The sequence below is a fragment of the Chanos chanos genome, chromosome 5, assembly GCF_902362185.1.
Source record: "Chanos chanos chromosome 5, fChaCha1.1, whole genome shotgun sequence".
NCBI lineage: Eukaryota > Metazoa > Chordata > Actinopteri > Gonorynchiformes > Chanidae > Chanos > Chanos chanos.
Window position 1 is genome coordinate 31,989,994 of NC_044499.1, and position 20,937 is coordinate 32,010,930.

Consider the following 20,937-nt stretch of genomic DNA (forward strand, 5'->3'; position numbering starts at 1 on the left):
TGGCCTTACTTGGGTCAGTAACATCCAACACTCCGGAGGTGAAAAGTCCCCGTGTCATTTTATTGCTCCCCATGGAGAGTACCCTCCCTTTACTGCCCCAGTGAACTCTTGACACAAGCCAGTTTCCTGAGCATTAGCAGTCACTCAACTACAACACCAGAAACTGCCCCGCATGCAGGTCAGCAACAGATCACTTAGAAGATAGGTGTGGAAACACCAAATGTGTAAACAAAATGTTGTACTGCAGGATAATTGAGTGGTTTTACAGTTGCTTAAAGTCAATGAATAACAAACAAACCAGCTTCCGGGGGTACCAAAGCAGTTTCTCTGAATGGCATTGAGGGAAGAGCTTCAAGCTCTCCATTTTAAAGAAGAAGAAGAACCATCTCTTTAAAAAATGCTCAAAGCCCAATGTTAATTTCATTCAAAGTACATCTATGGTCTCAGACTGATGTGTGAAAAGGGGGTTTGCGAGGGGCGATTTCCAAAAACGATTCTCCTTTGTGTATTTGGCTGGCCTATCTGCTAGCTATAGATCTCCTTTCTCAGAAAAGCATAATATGACCTAACTCTCAAGCACTTTCTTTACACCCTACTGCTCGCCCAGCATAGAAATAACGACTTCCTCACGGCCTTTGCTTTTTCTCTACAAATGGAATGCTGTACTTTTGATTAGGGACAGCAGCACAGTGAACACAGCCTCTCTCACTGCGGCGACTCGAAGGGGGGATGTCAAGAAGAAGAGGAAGGTGGTTCTACCCTCCCACGTACTCAGTGCAGGTAGATGGAGCTCCTCATAACTGCACCTACCAAAAGAACCGCTGCCAGCGTGTCAGTCTCTCTCTTGAAAAAGTCATTCAGCATGCTAAGTTTCCTTTGTCCTCTCTGATGGAGCGCATTTGATTAAATATGAAAATCAATGCCTTTGGCAACAAGAGGATGACTACCCACATGAAAAAACACTGGAAAAGAAAGAAAGAAAGAAAGAAAGAAAGAAAGAAAGAAAGAAAGAAAGAAAGAAAGAGAGGAAAGCACAGAAAAGGGTTGCTGAAAAATCAAGTCAGAGCCAGAACTCAGTATCTTAAATTTTCAATGTGGTTGTAATGCTATAATCCATCTTCATAAGACCAGTTTTTGGACAATTTAAACAATTACGTAACAAAATGATATTGTGAGTCATACACTAAATACTGACATTTGTCCGTACATCAGTCTTTCAGCTGTCTTTTCTGGGACCAGGTAGAAGAGTAAAGTTCAAGTCAAGCCAAGACAGAGTCTTTTCATGAGAGCATAAGGATCCAATCACTGTTAATACTGTCAAGGATGAATGGTTCTGCATTAAAAACAAATGTTTCAGAGGGGCTGTTGATGGAGGGACAAAAAGGGAGTAATGAACAGGTTTCTTTTGGTGACAGGCTGGAAGAATGCATTTACTGGAGGCTTATTGACCATGATGGACACAGCTAGTCGTTTCTGCTTATGTGTCTGTCGCTTTTGTTGGGAAATAAAAGGAAAGTGCCAATCAAATCTATAACTGGAGCCCAACCTTTGCCAAAGTCTGTGTGATTACAGTGAAGATTCCCCTCAACACATTTTCCAGGAATATATATTGTTCTCAGGAAAAAAAATTATCATATGATAAGAAAAGCAGCAAAATAAATAAATAAATAAAATTAGATGCACTTAATGTTTCAAAAACAATGCCAGTAGTATTAAATACAGTTATATGTTATATCTTTATAAAAGAATAAAGATGAGACCACAGATCCCTCTTACTCCTGATCAGTAGCCTATTTAACACTGACACTTGAGAACAATGCATCACTAACCTGGGACCAGTGGGACTAAACCCACAGAAAGCATTTTCTCATCCTCTTTCATCAGATCCTTCCCTTTTGCTTGTGCAGGCCTTACAATGATTGGGGGTTAAACCTTAAAGACCACTGTTAATCCTGGACCACCTCCACACCACACATCTCACTCTGTAAGGGGACACTAGGTAAACAGTCTGGGAGTCCCTGAAAGAAGCAACCATGGCTGGAGCAGTGACATCATGCTAACGTGAATCTCCAGAGGAAGTCCCACTTCAGTAGTAGGATCTCAGAGAAAGGACTGGTCAGGGGTTCCCTTACCAGCAAACTTCCACAAATTGCCTCATTCAGGAAGAGATGAAACAGGAGCTCAAGCACAAGAGACATGTTCCAGCACGTTCCAAACTGAACCATGTCTAAGAGCTGTGTTTCGGGTCATATATGGCATAACGGCCACAGTGGTTTCTGCAATGGTTCTGGCCAAAGCATCAAGATCAGTTTCAGAACAGCCAGAGCAAGGTTTTGGTGAGTGATAATAAAACATTACCTTAAAGGAACTTAACTGAAGCACGAAAAAAGTGAGAAAATCACATAGGGTTCCATTCTGCTGTAAGACAACCATCTGTCGTCTTGAGCTTCGAGTGTTCTGCTATCTCTTTCCCCTCACATAGATTTGCTCTGTTATCTTATTCCCTGATGTTACAGCATATAGTGGTAATTTAGCCATGTTCCATCTCCCTAGCATTTGGGCTCAAAGAGTTCCACCCTGGTTGTGGGAAGCTCTAAGTTCAGTGAGCTTGCTTTGCCCCCTATATGCTGGATGACCTCCATGCCCTCTGGTATAGAGCCAAAATGCATCCCTGCTCAGGTTAGAGTCTATGGCCCCATAGGCCAGTGTAGAGTGAGAGATGGGTCATTAGGCCCCAGTAAACCCTTTGGCTGCCAGGTCTGTATGACTCCATTTGGGTCATGGGAAGCACATGTTTGGCACAAGCTCAAAGAGAAAGCTCCCCAGCAACACCAAAGAAAAGGAAAAACAAGGAGGGTTTCATAGAACAAGCCTCTGAGGCTCCATGTACAGTACACAGCTGTGTGTCCATGTTTCACAGCCACACTGAGACAACAATGCAACAATAACCTCATGTCCACTGAAGACAGTCAAACTGACTCATCTCTGCTGAGGTCACACAAACCACCTCATTTCTGCTGTGGTCAGTGAAACCTCAAACCTGTGTAAACACTGTGTTTGGTGTATCTTAGTTATTTGATATTTGGCACATATACTAAACAAAAACTGTGTTGTTATAAATTAAACTAACAGCACTGATCTTTCACCCTCACCTTATCTTTCAGCGAATGGTGCATGAAAAACAAAAAACGAAAAAAAACCCCGACAATTATATTCACTAGATTTGCGAACACAAATTGGCACAATTAAGATCAGTTTGTTTAATTCTAAAAAGGTATTTAACAATCAATCGTGTTTTAGACTAAAGAGGCAGTTTGGACAAAGACAAAGAGGGAGCTGGCATGTAGGGTCACTGGACCCCTGGTAAACCTATGGACCACCTGCTTTTTGGCATGCATGGGTGGTCAGCAGTCTTCCCATCTGCTCGTCTATGGCAGAGAATCCTGGTGAAAGTGAGCCAAAGTACACTCAGATAACCTTCTGCCCAGAGCTTGTCTCTGAGTGGCATTAAGGCTAAGCAGGGTCAAAGGGAGATCTGTAAAGTATCAAAGGAAATTAAAACCAGGACCCTTCTGTTCTCTTTAACGTCTTTAAGTGAAATTGAAAAAAAAAACAAAAACAAAAAACAGGGAGGTAGAGATGTGCGTGCATGTTGACAATGCAAAAAAAAAAGAAGTTTTTTTTTAAATGAGAAAAGACATCTGCCTCTAGACAGATAAGAGGAATCGCTGTAGACTACCATGCTAACAAAGTAGATACGCTAACAGTCTGAGAAGCTGAAGCTTAACAGTCGTCCTGAGTTCATCTCTAGGAATTCTGCTGTTCCTTAAACGTTTGGGGGCCACACACGGTTGAGAGTCCCACAGACCGACACTACTCGCATGGCTGAATGATGGATCACTTCCACGTGGCTCTGTGCGCTGGAGCACGGAGGGTCCTGGGGACCGGAACAGAGAAGCACCTGGATATGCAATGATCTCCAACAGAGGAACAATTCCCCTCGTGGCCGAAGAGCAAGACTATCTTCCCTTAGACATTTAGTGATCCGTGGTTCCTAGTCATGGAGAAATGTAAATTTACACATCCGTATGGATGGGGCGGGCCGAGGCAATACAAATCGGCCATGCCTCAGGCAGTTAGCTGCTTCTGCTGACTTCTGTCAGGTGGGTCTTCAGTCTTTTCAATCCACTCTCATGATGTTTGATGGAAACACTCAGCACTGACTGAGATATCATTCATAAAGGGACTATAGATGGTTTCTACATGATTCATCAGGAGGACTCAGTCCTTTCAAAACAAGTCGTAAATCCTCTACTCCAAACCTTATCCTCAGGCAGCCCATTCACAATTACAATGGAACATATGTAAGAATATTATAATATGTAAAATATGTTATAATATATAAGTGGGAACATATGGATTCACAATTTATTTGACATTCCCCATTAAGTAGGAGCATTGAATCATTGTTAACCTCTTCATTGATACTTTAAAAAAGGGGCTTTCATCATGTTCAATGCATGAGGAATGCTATCCTCACTTGTTCATGCACTGTCATTCAAAAGAAACAACTGATCCAGTCACCATCTGACCAATGATGGAAAGTGGGAACTTGTTCTTTTTTGACCCTTTGAAAGAGTTAATACTCAGATCTCTTGTGTCCATAACTTAACCTGAACACACTTGGGCCATTTGTTTAGCAGTATTCTTGCATAAGCTCATCGTCCAATGGCTAGTCCTGTTTTTCTCTGCCATGCTCGTCTGGCTTCGCAAACACGCACAAGCACAGAGTTTCAACAGCTGCTCTACTGCCAGAGACTCGCGTTGGCAAGCAAAGCTATCACTCCACATCTACATTTAGAACCACATTCAGCTGTCCATCTTTAAACCACTGAGGAGTCAACAGGAGGTGTTTTCTGAAAACTTTTTCTGAGTTGCTCGACTTGAGACAGTTTGAATTACCCTAACAATGATGAGCAGTGCAAGTATGTGTCAATCATTGTCTGCTGTCATAGAGGACGGAAATATGTAAAGAAAAAGATGCACTTTTTTACACAGTGAAAATGTAACATGAACATTCAGCGGGAAGTGACATTAGTAATGCAGACTAGCGACAAAAGGATTTCGTTCGATTTGCGTGTGACTTCATAGATTTAATGGTTGATCCTTCTCATTAAAAAAGAAAAAGAAAAAAAAAAGAAAATGTTTTCAGCAGACACCAGCTTGTAAAAAGTCAGTTCTAATGGTTTCCACTAATTTGCCCTTTCCTCTGGCGTTTTCACTGGACGGCATGCTGCGTTTACAGTGCAGGCTCATCTTGCTTCTATTTATTCTCCTGTGACTGGTGAGAAACACCTGCCCTAACGGTTACCTCTGGGGTGATTTGGCTTAATATGCCTTTACTCTGGTCAGGTAAGTATTTCCTGAAATGGCTTTGTCTTGTATCACAAAATCTCTTGGCGGATCAGTATTTTTTTTTCTAAAGCACCAGCTTGGGCACTGATCAACTCCTCAACCCTGGAGACAGTCAGATCTTAGTTAGAAAAACAGAGCCAGACAGAGGGAGTATACATGCTGCTACATTGCTTTAGCAACAATTTCTTTCATGTTAGTTTGAGTCTGGGAGTGGAAGAGAGAGCAAGTGAGGGAGAGAGAGGGAGACAGGGAGAGAGAGAGAGAGAGAGAGAGAGAGAGAGGAAGACACAGAGAGACTGAGCTAAAGCAGATCTAGAGGGGAATTGAAAGAGATAGAGAGATGGAGGAGGGGGAGGGGTGCAATAAACCTAAATGTGTGTCTTGAACTCAGTCTGTCAGGAAAGAGCACGTTCACCAGAGGCACTTAAAGTGACGGTGCCGGCAACGCTCCATCAAACACAAGACTTCACAGACGCCGGGGGTGGTAACCTCATTGTCACGTCAATGCTTCCAGGTTTTACACCCCACTGTCACTGTCGTCCAACATTTCATTCCTTCCTCTTTTTTAAACTTTCTCTCTCTCGCTCTCTCTGTCCCCCTCTGTCCCTCTGACTGTTTTTGCTCTTTCCTGTCACTCTCATGTCTTCAAAGTCTCATCTTTTTTCTTTGCTCCGACGCTCCCCACATTTTTTCCTCTTGCACTCGTCTCATTCTTCGTTTTCTTCTCACTGTCGTTCTTCTGTACGATTCTTTCATTTCTTTCCAATTTTCTCACACACTTTCTTTTGCTCTTGGCCTAATTCTCCTCTTTTCCTCCATGGAAGGATTACTCACTGTCTTTCTTACTGTTCTGACCGCGGGACAGAGCATAGAAGAACACATCCAAGTTTACACTCTTTTACTTGTAAACGCAATGCATTCGCAGTTTTATCCCTTTGGCATCTATTTGTACACTCGCTCTTTTTTATTTGACTGAGCATGTCTGTCAACAGTTAAGTTGTTTAATCTATCATTCCCGTCGCAGTGGCGTGCAATCAGCTTTCTTCACTAGTTTGTCTCCGGTTGGAGGATCATTTAATTACCGTGGCTAGATTAGGGTTCACCTTTGCGCAGCCTCACTGAAGCGTCACCACTGATAATGCATCCCCTGCGTCTTCCTAATGTATTTTTAACTATTAATTTTCTTCCACATTAAATTAACCTTCTAGACAGAACCACTGGCAGACAACAAAGCACTGTAATTAAATTCAAATGAAAGCATCTATCATTACTGTGGAAAGAGGGTGTTTGTTTTTAATACGGCTACACAATTCTGTCTGAGAACGACCGTTCATTCGTTCAATACAGTGCTTCAAATTAGCTATATAAACCTATTCACTAGTGTGCGCGCACATACGAACGCACGCTCACACATACACACGTTGAATTTTCTGAGGTGCATTTATTAATCTCTTGTTTAAATGCAGCAGTGTTGACATGATTTTAAACAACAACTTTGAACTCTCTCTCCACTTAAATTTGGGTCAGTATGACTTCTGTTCTGACAGAGACTGGTAAATTGGTTAATTTATCGTAAACAGTTTTTTGGCTTCCATGCGGCTACATTAGATATTAGGCTAATTACTGAAAGTGTAGCTGCTGACAAGCACAGAGAAAGGGGTGCCGACAAAACTGAATGAACGCGCACTCTGTCCATAAAGACGGTCATGTGGAACTTATTATGAAAAACTCAAAATGTAATGCCTTCACATACCTTCAGCTGCCTTCGATGATGCACTGTCACCGGCGCAAAATGATGTCATGAACAGGGCAGTGAGTACGATCAAAAAAGAAAACTTCTGTGTCCACCGGTTTGACATGTTGCCCAGCTTGGGATGAACGGGCGCACCGAGCGTATCACGGCCGCACTACCATAATATACAGTACAACAGCTGATGCGAAAGACCTAAATGACTTCCTGAAATATGATCAAGTACGAAAGACCGTTAGAAATCCAAGACTGGCTCGCGACTGCTCCAATCCTGTCATGAACTTTCCAAGCAGAGTATATTACAGGTCCAAATGAATGAGATTTGTGTATTAAGTAAGAGGGAAATTGTGCTGTCCCAGCTCAGTGTCACGGGTAAGGTGGAGTATACAGCATGAGAATTGATGCGATGAATCTAATGTTGGTTTGAGTGCAATTTACAGAAGAACAAAGTGTTGTCTTTCAGCTCGACCATGTGCTTCATTTAAGACGTCCTTCATGGTCCTAGCGCCGTCTCCGCTTGGCTGTATGCTACAGTTGTAAACACAAATTGGTGCTGAATTATGCATGACGACTTTGTCAGGCAGTTGTAGCTTATAATCAAGTAGACAGTTTTGGCATGTAACACACAGGGAGGTACAATTTATTGTTGTAAGAAGTGTTGGGTAGTGCCTGGAATTGTCCGGGTTTAAATATTAACCTGCTGATGTTCCCTGATGCAAATTTGAGTAACGGCGTTTTGGCAATAAAGTTTCATTTACGTTAGTGCTCTCAGTTTGAGTGTGTGTGCGAAAAGAAATTTGAAAAATTTGGCGAAAAATACTGAAGCACGCAAAAAGCGTCCTCCTTTATCTCGAGCGTCCCTAATTCTAACGTGATAGCGTTATTACCGTGTGAATCTCACGCAGGTATACATTGTTAATTTACCCTTCAGCACTTGCAACATATATTTCGCTTAAATGGGCTATTAATTAGTGGCCTCCGAAGTGAACATATATACAGTATAAAATAGCCAAACAGATTATTAACCATTAACATGGGGGGGGGGGGGGGGGGGGTTATAAAGCATATATGTGGTTATGAGGTCAAGTAACATTAATCAGTTATTAATTGAGCTGTCACGTATCAATAAATTAATATTTGGTACGGCTTTTATTAATAATTTTTATGACATTGAATGTGACCTTTTTTCTCCAAAGCAATGCAATCTCACAATATGACTTCTGACCTTAGTTTTGCTTACATGATGTGTCTAACAAGCCAGCATCGATTATGTCACTGTGAGCCACTCATGACAGGTTAGATAGGTTTAATAATGCAGTGCTATTTCTTAATGGCCGCTGGATCGTATGGTAGTCACTGACTCCATGTTAGAGAGGACACTTTCCTCTTAGAATAGTACTATAATTATATATAAATTATATGATATAGATGATATGTTTATAAGATTATATAACTATAGATTCAAAGACTCTAATGTATCAGTGAAGCATTTGTTAACTTAAGTTTAAGTTTACGAGCTGACTCGTCTCCTAAACTCAAGACCCATGTTTTGGCTATGTTAACAGGAAACTGCTTTTTTTTTAAACTGTTTCCACAGGTGAGACATGAATGGAATGAGGGGGAAGTTTTATCAGACTTTGAGAGTTGGGCAGTCCACTCGCAGGCTATGGGGATACCATACTTCAGCTTTAATTTGCATAGTCAGCCCTGTGCCTTGCTGCCTGCCAATACAGGTGGAGAACAGACAGATGTTCACTAAAGACCGGTGCATTAATCAAAGATCACTCCTACCACTGTGGAGGCTCAGCACCCCACTGCACTGGAAGAGCACATTAAACAAGAAAGAGCACATACAGAATTTCTCACCATTAGGGCACAGGAGGAATAACAGGAGTTTCTTTGTGTGTGTGTATATGTGTGTGTGTGTGTGTGTACGTGTGTGTGCATGTGCGTGCATTTGTTTGTGTGTGCGCAAGCACATGTATTTCTGTGTGTGCATGCTGACACACTCACGGTTGTACTACACGAAGAATAACAGCTTTTCTGTGTGTGTGTATGAATATGTGTCTGTGTGTGCGCGCACATGAGCATGTTTGGGTGCATGTGCACATGCGTGCTTGTAGGTGTGTTCATGTGCCTGTGTGTAAGTGTGTGCACATACACGAGTATTTCTGTGTGTGTACACTGACACACTCACAATTAAGCTACAGGAGGACTAAACAGGAGCTTGTATGTGTGAGTGTGTTTGCTCATAAGCTGACACGCAAATGCATGTGCTAAAATACAAAGTAAAGGAAACACTAACATAAGTCTCAATAGGGCATTTGGCTGACACAATACCACTAAAAAAAGCTCCAGGATGTGCTGGCATAGATACTGTAAGTGTCTGTAACTCTTTAGGAAGGATCAGACACTATTCTTCCATGAGAAATTTGTTTAGTGTTTCAACAGTGATTGAAAACAGCAACTCAGACATTTCTCCAGAGTTTGCCGTAAGTGTTTGATTAGGTTCAAACGTGGTGCCTGGGACAACCAAGCAATGCACACTTTGATGCTAACCATTCAGTGACCACTCAAGCTCATGGGTATTATCATTCTGGAGGAGACCGCTCCCATCATGATCACAACATATGATCACCATAAGAAAGTAATCAATCAGAATGGCTTTGTTTTGATTGGTGATCACCTTAGCCTCTAAAGGGCTGAGTGGACTTTAATTACACCAGGAAGACACACCTTACACTATGACAGAGCTGCCCGAATTCTTTATTGTGGGAAACAAACAATCTGGCCCTTTGGTTTCTTTTTGGTGTATACCACTCATGCACTAGTTTTTTTGGGAGCAAGGTAAGGAATGATTCATCTGGCCACATGACTCTTTTCACTGCTCAGTTGAGGAGTGCCTGTGTTCTGGTATTTGTTTGCACCAGTTTATTTACAAATGTGCACCGTTTGGCTGTCAATAAGAGATTTGTGTTGCCGCGGTCCAAGATTAGTATCCCTCTTGGTGTAGTTTTCAACAGGACTGTTCTTGATAAGCTGTCCGTTAGATTGTTGTTTGCAGTAAGCCGATTTAGAGTTGCCTGTCTGTTTTGCCTTGCATTTCGAGACATCACAGTTGAGGAATTTGTCGCTTTCGACTACAGCTGAGCGAAGCTGGTGGTTGTCTTTCCTTAAGACTTCAGTGTCTTCCCTAGTCACATGCCAGAACATCAGCAAATTGAGCAGTTTTCTTCGTTGAGCATCCTGTCAAATGTTGGTAATAATCGCTTCCCTCTAGCCATAACAGCCAATATAATGGGTTGATGGGGTGACCCAGGCTTTTTTATGTGTGAGCAAAAGCAAAAGATGAGATATTAATGAGATATTAATTTCTTAATTAACAGAAGAATCACACCTGTGTGAATGCACCTGTTTTCAATAAACTTCTGTGACCTACATATTACCAAGTGTCTTTTATTCAGGGAGTTACCTGTGGAATCAGTGTTTTATCAGCCATACCTCACCTTTTATGACTGTTGTCTTTTTATACTGATAAAGGGACGTGAGGGGGTTGCAGGTGGAGGAATAAATGTAGAGCTTTGAACTCACAGTAAAGCATTTGGCTGATACTCTCATTTGACTCATTTGACCATTGTTTTCATTAATATAGGTCAGTAAAAACATCATTCTACCTGATGTCCCATGTTTACCTCTCCGAATATACACCGATCAAGGCTTAACATAATACATATTTATCCTGTTGTAGTTTGTGCATTTGTGTGAGTGGAGATGAGGGTCAGATAAGGACAGTGGCGATGACATCAGAGAAACACAGTTGACCAAAGATTCATACTCTGTAATGTCAAAGTGTTTAAACCATTCAGCTGAACTGACACACTCATGCAGTATAACCCAGACAATGACGTCTCTCGTCTCACACACAGAAAAAAACACATTTAAATCATTCCTGTCCCCAGAGTTTTTCTCATATCTGCAATATATCACAGGACTCATAAAAAATTATGTCATGTGGGTTAATTAATAGGTTTACATTGTTTGGTGCAATTCCAGGTCACGGAGACATGTTGATGAAACAGTTGTAATCGGTGATCTGGCATGTTTCCCAATGGCTCTTGGTTCCAGTCCAAAACCACGACTCACATCGGCCCAACGGTCTTTCCATGTCATTCTAGGTTCAGTGATTCAGCTGTATCTTTTTACAGTCCTGTCACATCCATCAAACGTTAAAACAAAAGTCTGAATTGTTTTATCCTGAGAAACTCAAAAAGCCAAAAATAATATTTCCCCACAATGTTACAAACAGGCTCTAAAATTAGTTGGTGTAAAAACAAAACAAACAAACAAAAAACACAGAAATCAGTAATGGTCTGATCTCTGATGGTTATTAGATGCCAGCAAATGATATGATGTTGAGTAAAGGTACATGACCGTATGAACTCTGTCTCTTCACAGACGTCATAACCAGCCCACTTCTGACACACTGTGAAGCTGGAATACGATAAGCAGTGAGTTCTAATGTAATAACCAAAACCACATTTAAAGCGAGCAAAAAAAAAAACAACAACTTTTTTTTCACTCATCCTTTCCCACACTCATAAAATAAAGATTCCTTAAACAAAACAACATGTCCTGAGAACAAAATAAAAAATGACTCCAATATTAATTTGGGCCCTAGAACTTTACAATCCCATCAGTGTCTTTTAAAGTTAGTACTCTAAGATTTGGGCTCTAACGAATCTAAAACTTCAGAATACCACATAGTCAGAGTTCATCAGCAGAGGCACACACAGTGCAATCATGGCCATTTCTGTTGATCTCTCCTGATATGTCAGACAATGGTCTCTTTCACTGCTATTCCGATCTGAGTTTCATTAGCATGGCATTCCTATTCGAAAAGGTCACATTCCTTAATCAACGGGCAAATGGCTAGCAGTGAGAGAAATGGACTGGGAGAATCAAATAAAAAAGAGAGAGCTTTGTGATGTCATTGAGGACGTTCTGGAACCTTCCTCGGGAATCGTGTATTATCTGCTCAAGAGGTTTGACATCCTGCTTTCCCTCTTCTCAGCTATTTGGCTCCAGGAAGAGAAGAGGACACTTCCCAAATGTCCTCCTTGCTCGGTTGTATGATGAAATGAGTAAGTGGAGTCAACATGTACTCCTCATCTCTCAGCCCTGCTATCATTTTTCAGTGAAACCATTTCTACGCGACCTCAAGACTTAGTCTGGGCTGATCACGTGGTCTTATTTTGCAATGGAGTAAATTTTAAGTTGTACAACACTGCTTTGCTCTCCTCGTCCTTGCCTAAATCGGACGTTAGGCCGTGTAAAATATAAAGACGACCCTTTTGCTGCTCAGCGTCTGGAAGGAGCGAGTAGACTGTCATTACTGAGAAAGCTGAAGTTTGCAGGGAATGATGTGATTTTTGAGAAACGATTACACTGCACATACTCACATATATGGTGTCTGAGTGGTTTAATTTTTATGTCACGATCCTTGGTTGGTAGCAGGCATAGGGAGGCTCTCTGGAACATGCATATTAGAGAGTCTTTAATTGCAGCTCAGTACAATATGCCGCAGGAGAGCTGAGATCCGATGCTGTCAGCACAGAGCATAGATCTGCAATTTTCTCAGAAATATTAAAGAGATCAAATTAAAAAAAAAAAATCTTCTTACTATCCTGATGGGGAAAATACCAATATAGGATAATTCATAAGAGACTGAGTAGAGCATCATATTTATAGATCATATAGTTTGTGGTTCAAGGGAAAAAAATGAGTTGGTAAGATCTGGTTGAAGGCACAATGGTGTTAGCATGTGGGAAAACTGTCTGTTGTCTGGGGAGCCAGGATGTTGGCCTGGAAGCCAAACTGTGATTGGTTGTGTTTGGGTCTCTGTCTCACAGGGAGTAAGTGGAGGGAATTTTAAAAAAAAGGAGCATCTGGAGAGGTAGAGAGAAGTGAAGCTTGGTTTTTTGTAGAAGCCTGATGTTTGGTGGGCATCTGTCACTCATTGTTTCGATGCAGAACTTGATCCAGAAGTTTCTATGAGGAAAAAGAAAACAACAAATTGCTTGAAAATCATAACTGAAAATCCGATGAGACCATTAACAAAGGTATGAATAAGTTATTAAAATCTATACACAAATGTATTGATCAAATGTAAATATACAAACATGTGGTCTATATGTAAATAAAACAATTTCTTTAAGTTTTAATACTGTCAGATAAGACTGATAACTAGTGGATCATCATAACAACAGATGGTCAGTGTCTGGAAAATATCACACTGTTCTTTTGTTCTAGAGAGGGCACGGAGAATGAGGGTGGAAAATTCAAAGTGCTCTCTCTCTCTCTCTCTCTCTCTCTCTCTCACTTGCTCTCTCTGTCCTTTCTTTAGGTGAATCTCTTATGAAATGATGCAGGCGTGATGCCTATAACTCCTGCCACAGTGTGAGAACACATGGCTTTGCTAATAGTCTTTTTCAGTCATTGCTCTGTTAATTCTTCACACTGAACTTGCTCATCCAGTATCACTGTAAGATAATGGGAACTGTTTTAAAGCATTCTTTCATAGCCCCTCAACCTGTCTCAGTCTCAACCACAGAGATAGCACTGTGTCCAAACTCACAAACCCACACATACATATCTCTGGACTGCTGTCCACCATACCAGTTAAGTGACACTGCTTTTTATCTATCTGCGTGCGTGTGTGTGTGTTTGTGTGCGTGTGTGTGTGTGTGTGTGTGTGTGTGTGTGTGTGTGACCATATGTGTGAGCAAGATAGAGAGGGAAAGAGACGAATAGAGAGAGAGAGAGAGAGAGACAGAGAAAGTGTGAGTGTGAAGACAGAGAGTGTGTTTGTATGTATATGTGTGTATGAGAATGTGTGTGTGTGTGTGTGTGTGTGTGTGTGTGTGTGTGTGTGAGAGAGAGAGAGAGAGAGCGCATGTCTGTTCCTGGTCTCTGAGTTCGGTGTGAAGCAGGGCCACTGAGCAGGACCATTCAGAGTAAGAGCCCATTTATTTCCCTCTAAACACTAGCTCCATACATAGGACACAATAGACCTGTTCAGAACCTCTCCACACAGCCGGCCAAACCACGGGCCCAAGGCCATGGTCCGAGACACACTCCCCAACACCAAGGGACACTAGCAACTGTACCAAACTCCTCAGAAACAAAACAATGCACAAACAAACAAACAGCTACAACAAAACCAAACATTGTAGGACTTTAAAAAGGGACACTTTGTTTTTCACTGCCTGTGAAATTAGAAAGTTGAACTCTCTCACAAATACAATAAAAAGCAGCCTCAAGTTCGAGCTGAAATAGCATAATTTGATTTGGGTTAAGAACAATTAAGTAAAAGTAATGGATAACTGTGGTCCTGCTATGAGATTTCTAAACTCCGACCCAAAACTGAGCTGTAAACCATTTGGGAGTTTAAACTGTAACCAAATATTGATCAATATTGACCTCTAGTGGCCAAATTTATTAAATCTTATTAAAACGCTTCTGCTCTGAAAGCGATATTTGCTGTGTCATAGAAAACAAACACATACAGGAACAGTTTCATTCAAGTCAAATTCAAAAATCTTATTTGTCTTTCATCTTGTGACGAGTACAAAAAATGCATGGGTCTTTTATTTTGCTATATATAAAAGTGACTCAGTTTCAAGGTATCTCGAGGTTGCCCTCTGCTGCCAGTGAATATGTTATACCTGTTCGTTCTTTAGTTTTCCTAATGCTTCTGTTTTTGTAAACTCTTGAGGATTAGGAAAATTCTTGTTGTGCAAACAAGTGGATTGACCTCACATAAACTACGTCTCCTTTAAGCAACACATCCAACAACGCAGAAAGTCCAACAAATGAACAGCCCAAAGATTCCCGCTGCTGGGTTCATATGATCTTGCCAGGTTCAATAATTTACTTTATGTAGGTCTGAGACCAGATTCTTTTTTAACTGTGCATCTGGTCTAAGGCATTATCAGCTCATCACAACTGATGTCAGATCAGCAGTTCATGGTAAAATGGTAAAAAACAACAACAACAAAAAACCCCCAAACAAACAATGAAGCATGTTATACATGTTTAAAGAAAAACAGCCAGCAAATCTCACAGGATGTTTCTGAGGAATTAGAATACTTCTTCAGAAATCAGCCAGTGTCTTAAACTCGAGAGACTGCAAACCTCATATAAACCCAGCTGCTTCTCAGTCTTTCTGTGCCCGTCCCTGTGTGCACTCCAAAAATGAAATTTTTCAAAGGTTTCAGTTAATCTCTGACTGTGTCTAGGCAACAGACCTACTTTATGACCTAGCATTTCATTGTAGGTAAGGTCAGAAAAAAAATTACTTTTATAATATGTTCTCAGTCATGGTCCAAAAATAGTTTGGCCTTTACAGAGAATAGCTAAGCATGAAGCATTACTCCTGAATGACCAGAGCAATGTGTGCTAACCCTCTGTTACTAAGGTGACTTAATGTCTTTTTGTTTCGACAACAGGGCTGAGACAAAGACCACAACAGTCAAAGAGGGGAAACAGTTTTTCTTGAGAGAAATTTGTTGCTTTGTTGGCACACAGCAGTCAGACCTGTTTCACCAGTCACAAACTGCAAAAACAAAAAGAAAAAGGAGTAAAAAAAAAACAGAAAAGAAAAAAGTGACAATAACTTCAAATTTAAAAGCATCCCATTGTATATCCTTTTCGAGTTTGCTTGGCTCATGGGTTAGCTTATTTCATGTTTATTTAGGAGAATTTTTTCAGTGCACTACGTTGGGTAACTCAAAAGTGCTATGCAGAATGTTGTCTTGAAATTTTTATTTCAGTGAACTGAAAAAAAAAGGCAACACAGCTCACTAGTTTAAAACTTTGATTTCTACCTTTACCCATTACACACTCTATACTCCTACTCTTATACCTCTATATTTATATTTCTACGGCTCTGTACATTCTATTTATGCACATGTACATAATATTCCCCTATATATCTTCCTATAGAACCCCTATATCTACCTTTATTGTTCTTTTATTATATTATTATTGTTATTTAACTGCTACTCTTGCAAGTTGAGCTGGCCCCGAGCCCAAGAATTTCATTGCTGATAAATGATGTCTACAATTGTTATCTAGTAAATGACAATATAAACTTGAAACTTTACAGTGTATCAGGCCTTTGACTACTTTAGGGTTTACCTGTATTGTGATAAAAGAAAATCAACATCATAGGCAAAAGATGAAATGTCCACATCCAACCCACCAATCAGAGAAGTTTGCATTTGTCAGTCAATGACATCTTATTCTGGTGTTTAGTGCTATCATATGGTGACTATATTAATATCAGTTTGTATAGCTGCATGAAGCCAGCACTGCTGTTCAGTGTGAATGCTTGTCATGTCTGACATAAGAAACCATAAAATTAATGTATTTTAGATGTAAAGTATGGAGTGCAAGCAACACATCTATCCCCAGTAGGCAGTTTTAGCCAAAGAAACCCTACACAACAGTTCAGAGCAAAGCCCCATAACTGATGTTGGCTATTAAGGCAATTTGTTCCCCAAGTTTCCGTCGATTGAAAAAAACCAATGGAGGAAACTGGCAGAGAGCTGAGAGGAGCCTAGGCAGTAAAGATTACCAATAGACAGATCTCTGGTACAACACCCCCCCCCCCCCCCACCCCAGTAATGCTTTGTTATGAAGTACACTTACCTTTTTAAAAAGCTCTGCTCTTAATCTGTTGGTCTGAGACACCAGTTTTCTCTTTTCTTCCTCTTTCTTCCTCCTCACCTCTGGCAAGTTGTTGTAACTCCTGTCAAAGGATCAATCAGAAGAGAGTGGGCCCCTTTTTCTACAGACTCTCTCTCTCTCTCTCTCTCTCTCTCTCTCTCTATATATATATATATATATACACACACAGCACACACACACACACACACACACACACACACACACACACACACACACACACATATATATATATAGCTGTTTACCTGTTCAGCCAAGCTGAATTAGTAGTCAACACAGACATTTACTGATGGTTTGCTATACATGATAAGTGTGCTGCGTAAATACAGAAATAATTTTCTGTATTCAAATGGCAATTCAAAGTTATTCTATTTGTGCAGCTACATCACCCCCCCCCCCCCTCCTTTGCTTCCAGAGAGGCTCAAGTCTCATTAGGGGAGTCCAGTGAGTCTTTAATCATAGTTGAAAGCAACCCAGTATCTTGACCAATCAATGAAAGTGCCAAATGGAGTCATCAGTTGCACAAACAGAGTCATTGTCTAGAGATTTGGGTTCTTTATATTTCACCACAAACACCATGGCAGACACACATCCCAACCAGACGAGACTCTTTTTATCAACCCAAGAATGGAAGGTGCTAAGAATATAAAGAAGCAAAGGAAAAACACAATTAGAACAGCGATCCCTCCGGCAGAGAACTGCCAACACAATACACGGTGAAAAGAGATCAGACTGATCTGTGTGTGTGTGTGTGTGTGTGTGTGTGTGTGTGTGTGGGGGGGGGGGAGACAGAGAGAGACAGAGAGAGAGAGAGAGAGAGAGAGAGAGAGAATGTCGATAAAGATGAACATTGTTGCAGACAGGAACATTTTTGACAGAAGAGAGGAGGTTATAATTGGGATGTAACTTACCGTCTGGATCGGAGCTGCATCTCCTTCCCACTGATGTTTCTATCTTTGGGTTTGAAAAGGTTATCTGTAACACACACACACACACACACACACACACACACACACACACACACAAACTCATGATTGGATCTGTAGATCAGTGTTCAGGGAACCGAATAGCTCTTTGTGTGTCTTGAAAAGATTGACTGATTCTTGTCAATCATGCTACTCTGCTAACACAACAGATCAGCTCAAACCCTGATCTGAGCAGAGAACTGGCTGTCCAAACAAGAAGCACTGGTGCCCATGCTTCTAATAAAAAAAAAAGAATATGGATAATGATAAAATAGGTCACTGCAGTATAATATTTACTGTTATCTGTTTGCATTGAAGAATAAGATTCCAATGTATGCACTTAATCATTTGTTGGAAACTGATGTGTGTGCTCTTGGCCACAGGCATGCAGTTCCATGGCACCTCAGGCAGAGGGTGCTAAACTCTATGAAATCTCAGTTTGACTTCCACAGGTGCAAAGACTTCGTAGTACTCAGCAGGAATCCTTCTTTCATTACTAATGCTGTTATACAACACAAACACTCAGACAGAATATTAAACACACTCATTTGAAAAAGAAAGTGTCACACATGGATAATTATGAATATTGCATTCTAATGGGAAGCATAAAAACTATTCTCTCTCTCTCTCTCTCTCTCTCTCTCTCTCTGCCTCTCCCTCTCTCTCTCTGTCTTAGCTGTGAGTTAACAAGCCCTCTAGTGGACTGTGGAGTGATATGAGGCTACTGAGTCTGAGTATTTGGCTGTGTGTGCCCTACCGCTGAGAGGACTGGGCCGGGTGATGTGCCCGTGCTGCTGGACCTGGGCACACAGCGATGCTGACGGAGCATTCTGCTGGGCACGCCGCTGCTGGGCCCTCCGTTCCACGGCACGAACCCTCGCCCCGGGAGCGACTGATGAATTCTGGCCGACGTAGCTCAAGAGCTTCCTGATGAAGAAAGACGAAGTAAACAGTAGTAGTGGGGTGTGTGTGTGTGTGTGTGTGTGTGTGTGTGAGTGTGTATGTGTTTGCAAGTGTGTGCGTGTATGTGTGTGTGTGTGTGTGTCAGTATGTTGTATAGGTATATCACTATATAAGACTATAAGACACATAAACAGTTTGTGTTTATGGTAACCATTCAGGGTTCAGCAGGGCTGAAAGGAAAGCACCAAATCTTATCTGAACACTGTAAAGCATGAAAGGTGCAGAGAGAGACAGTACGAATGATAAGCACTGGGATCAGGACTGGGATGAATTCAGGTTGTGTTCGATATAAGGAATAGATTTTTGGAGGAAGAATTAGAGTGAGAGCTCAGAGTGAGATCTTGTCTTATAGTCAGTCTCCTCTTAAGGAACAAATCGTAACATAAATTAGACCAGTCAGTGTTCAACGCTGCAGATTTATGTCACAAGAGCTACATTTCCAGCTCAGGTCCTATCCCTCCACTCATCGCAACTTACTCTGAGTGTGTGTGGTTTCTGTGAGGTTCTCTTAGACTCTAGCAGGACAAACTCTGAATGGTAATGACTTGATGGCTTCTCCTCCACTGCGTCAACAGCTTTCTGGTGGACTGGGTCCAGGTCGTTTTCCCGCGGTGCATCACTGCTGTCCTCCACTGACAAAAGGACACAAGAATAATGTTACAGCCGATGCCACACTGGAATCAAGAGGCACCGTTTACCCACCACGACACATTAACCATAAGGCAACAGTATGATAATCCATGTTTTGTCTTTTCAGTCATTGTGACTACAGAAGATTAATTCAGTGAGGTACACCTACACACCTAACAGATTGTGCTCTCATATCTTGTTGTAATTATATCCGTCACATCACCTGTTTGAAGTTTTAATTAACCTCAATTACTCCAGCTCTGTGCTGTCATACATATATTAATCAAAACAATTAACTTGGAACTGGACTTTTTTTTTTTTTTCCAAACGAAAGCATGACGACCGCATTTAAGATTTAAGACAGCACTGTGAGTACCTGAAGCTGCTCTCCCATCTACTGTATTTGATTGACTTGCAGCTTGGCCATTCGATCCTGATCTCTTGCTCTGTTGCCTTTGGAGTTTTATATTGGCTATAACAGCTGCTGCGTTCATGGCCAGGATCGTTTCGGGGGGTAGCTGTGATGTTGTCTCTGTCAAGCAGAACAACTTTGTCAAAGCGTTGAGAGAGACCAAAAGTTACTAACAACGTAAACAAAGTAAAAAGGGAGTTTGACCCATCAGATGCAGACTAAAAACCTAAGACACATCCATTAACTATGAGAATATTGTTACAGAACTAAAAATATTTGCTGTAGAGAGATAATGAATGAGTGGACAGACTCATTTATCACATATAAGTGTATAGTTGCATGTAAGCAATAATGTGAAGAAAAAATCATGTTCAAATTACAGGACCCCAAAAGAACAAAGTTTGAGCCACAGTTAGATCATTGGGCATTGGCCAGTGTCTGAGAGGTCTTGTGTTTGTCCTTCCACAGTCTGAGTGTTTACAATCTTGCTGTGCTTCATAAACAATCTGACTGATCTAACCATTTCCAGGTGTATTCCCTCACTCTGCACTAGTAGGCAATTGAGTTTACCTTCTCTGTGGACAATATACAGTAAACTACCATTCTGAAACCATTCAAAGGAAAACTGTTGAAGTTAGATTTTTAATCTTCATAAAATTTGACATCTTGAAATCGATTCATTACCTACTAGAGTAAATGATAACAAGGCAAAGGTTGCATAATAATGTGCAGTTGTGCTGTTTAGATGCAAATTAAATAAATAAGTGCCGTGAAATGTAATCTGGTAAGCTTGGGTCCTCTAGACCTGTTCTTGGACTGTGGCAATGCAGACTGAATGATAGCAGTCTAAACCCCACTTAAACCAATGCTTTCTGACTATGAAAAGAGTGAGAGAGAGAGAGAGAGAGAGAATCCTGAGCATGTGAACATTTGCCAAAAACAGACTTGTCTTCCACTCTGTTATTTTTAGTTGGATTTTCATTCGTAAGTGAATTCTGTTTCATTTCCATCTCCAGCTCAGGTTTTTTTTCGATAAATGAAAGGTTCTTTCTCCC

At 41.0% G+C, this 20,937-nt stretch overlaps 1 protein-coding gene across 1 annotated transcript in view; it reads right to left on the reverse strand.

Annotated features, from left to right (window-relative positions):
• Positions 1–20,937, reverse strand: part of LOC115812404 (disintegrin and metalloproteinase domain-containing protein 12-like) — a 106,490-nt gene that overhangs the window by 75,133 nt on the left and 10,420 nt on the right. The window contains exons 3-6 of the mRNA XM_030774882.1: positions 19,318–19,472; positions 18,635–18,804; positions 16,877–16,976; positions 15,761–15,779 (exon numbers count right to left, since the gene is read on the reverse strand). Coding sequence (XP_030630742.1) covers positions 15,761–15,779; positions 16,877–16,976; positions 18,635–18,804; positions 19,318–19,472 — 444 coding nt within the window. The remainder of the gene's footprint in view (positions 1–15,760; positions 15,780–16,876; positions 16,977–18,634; positions 18,805–19,317; positions 19,473–20,937) is intronic.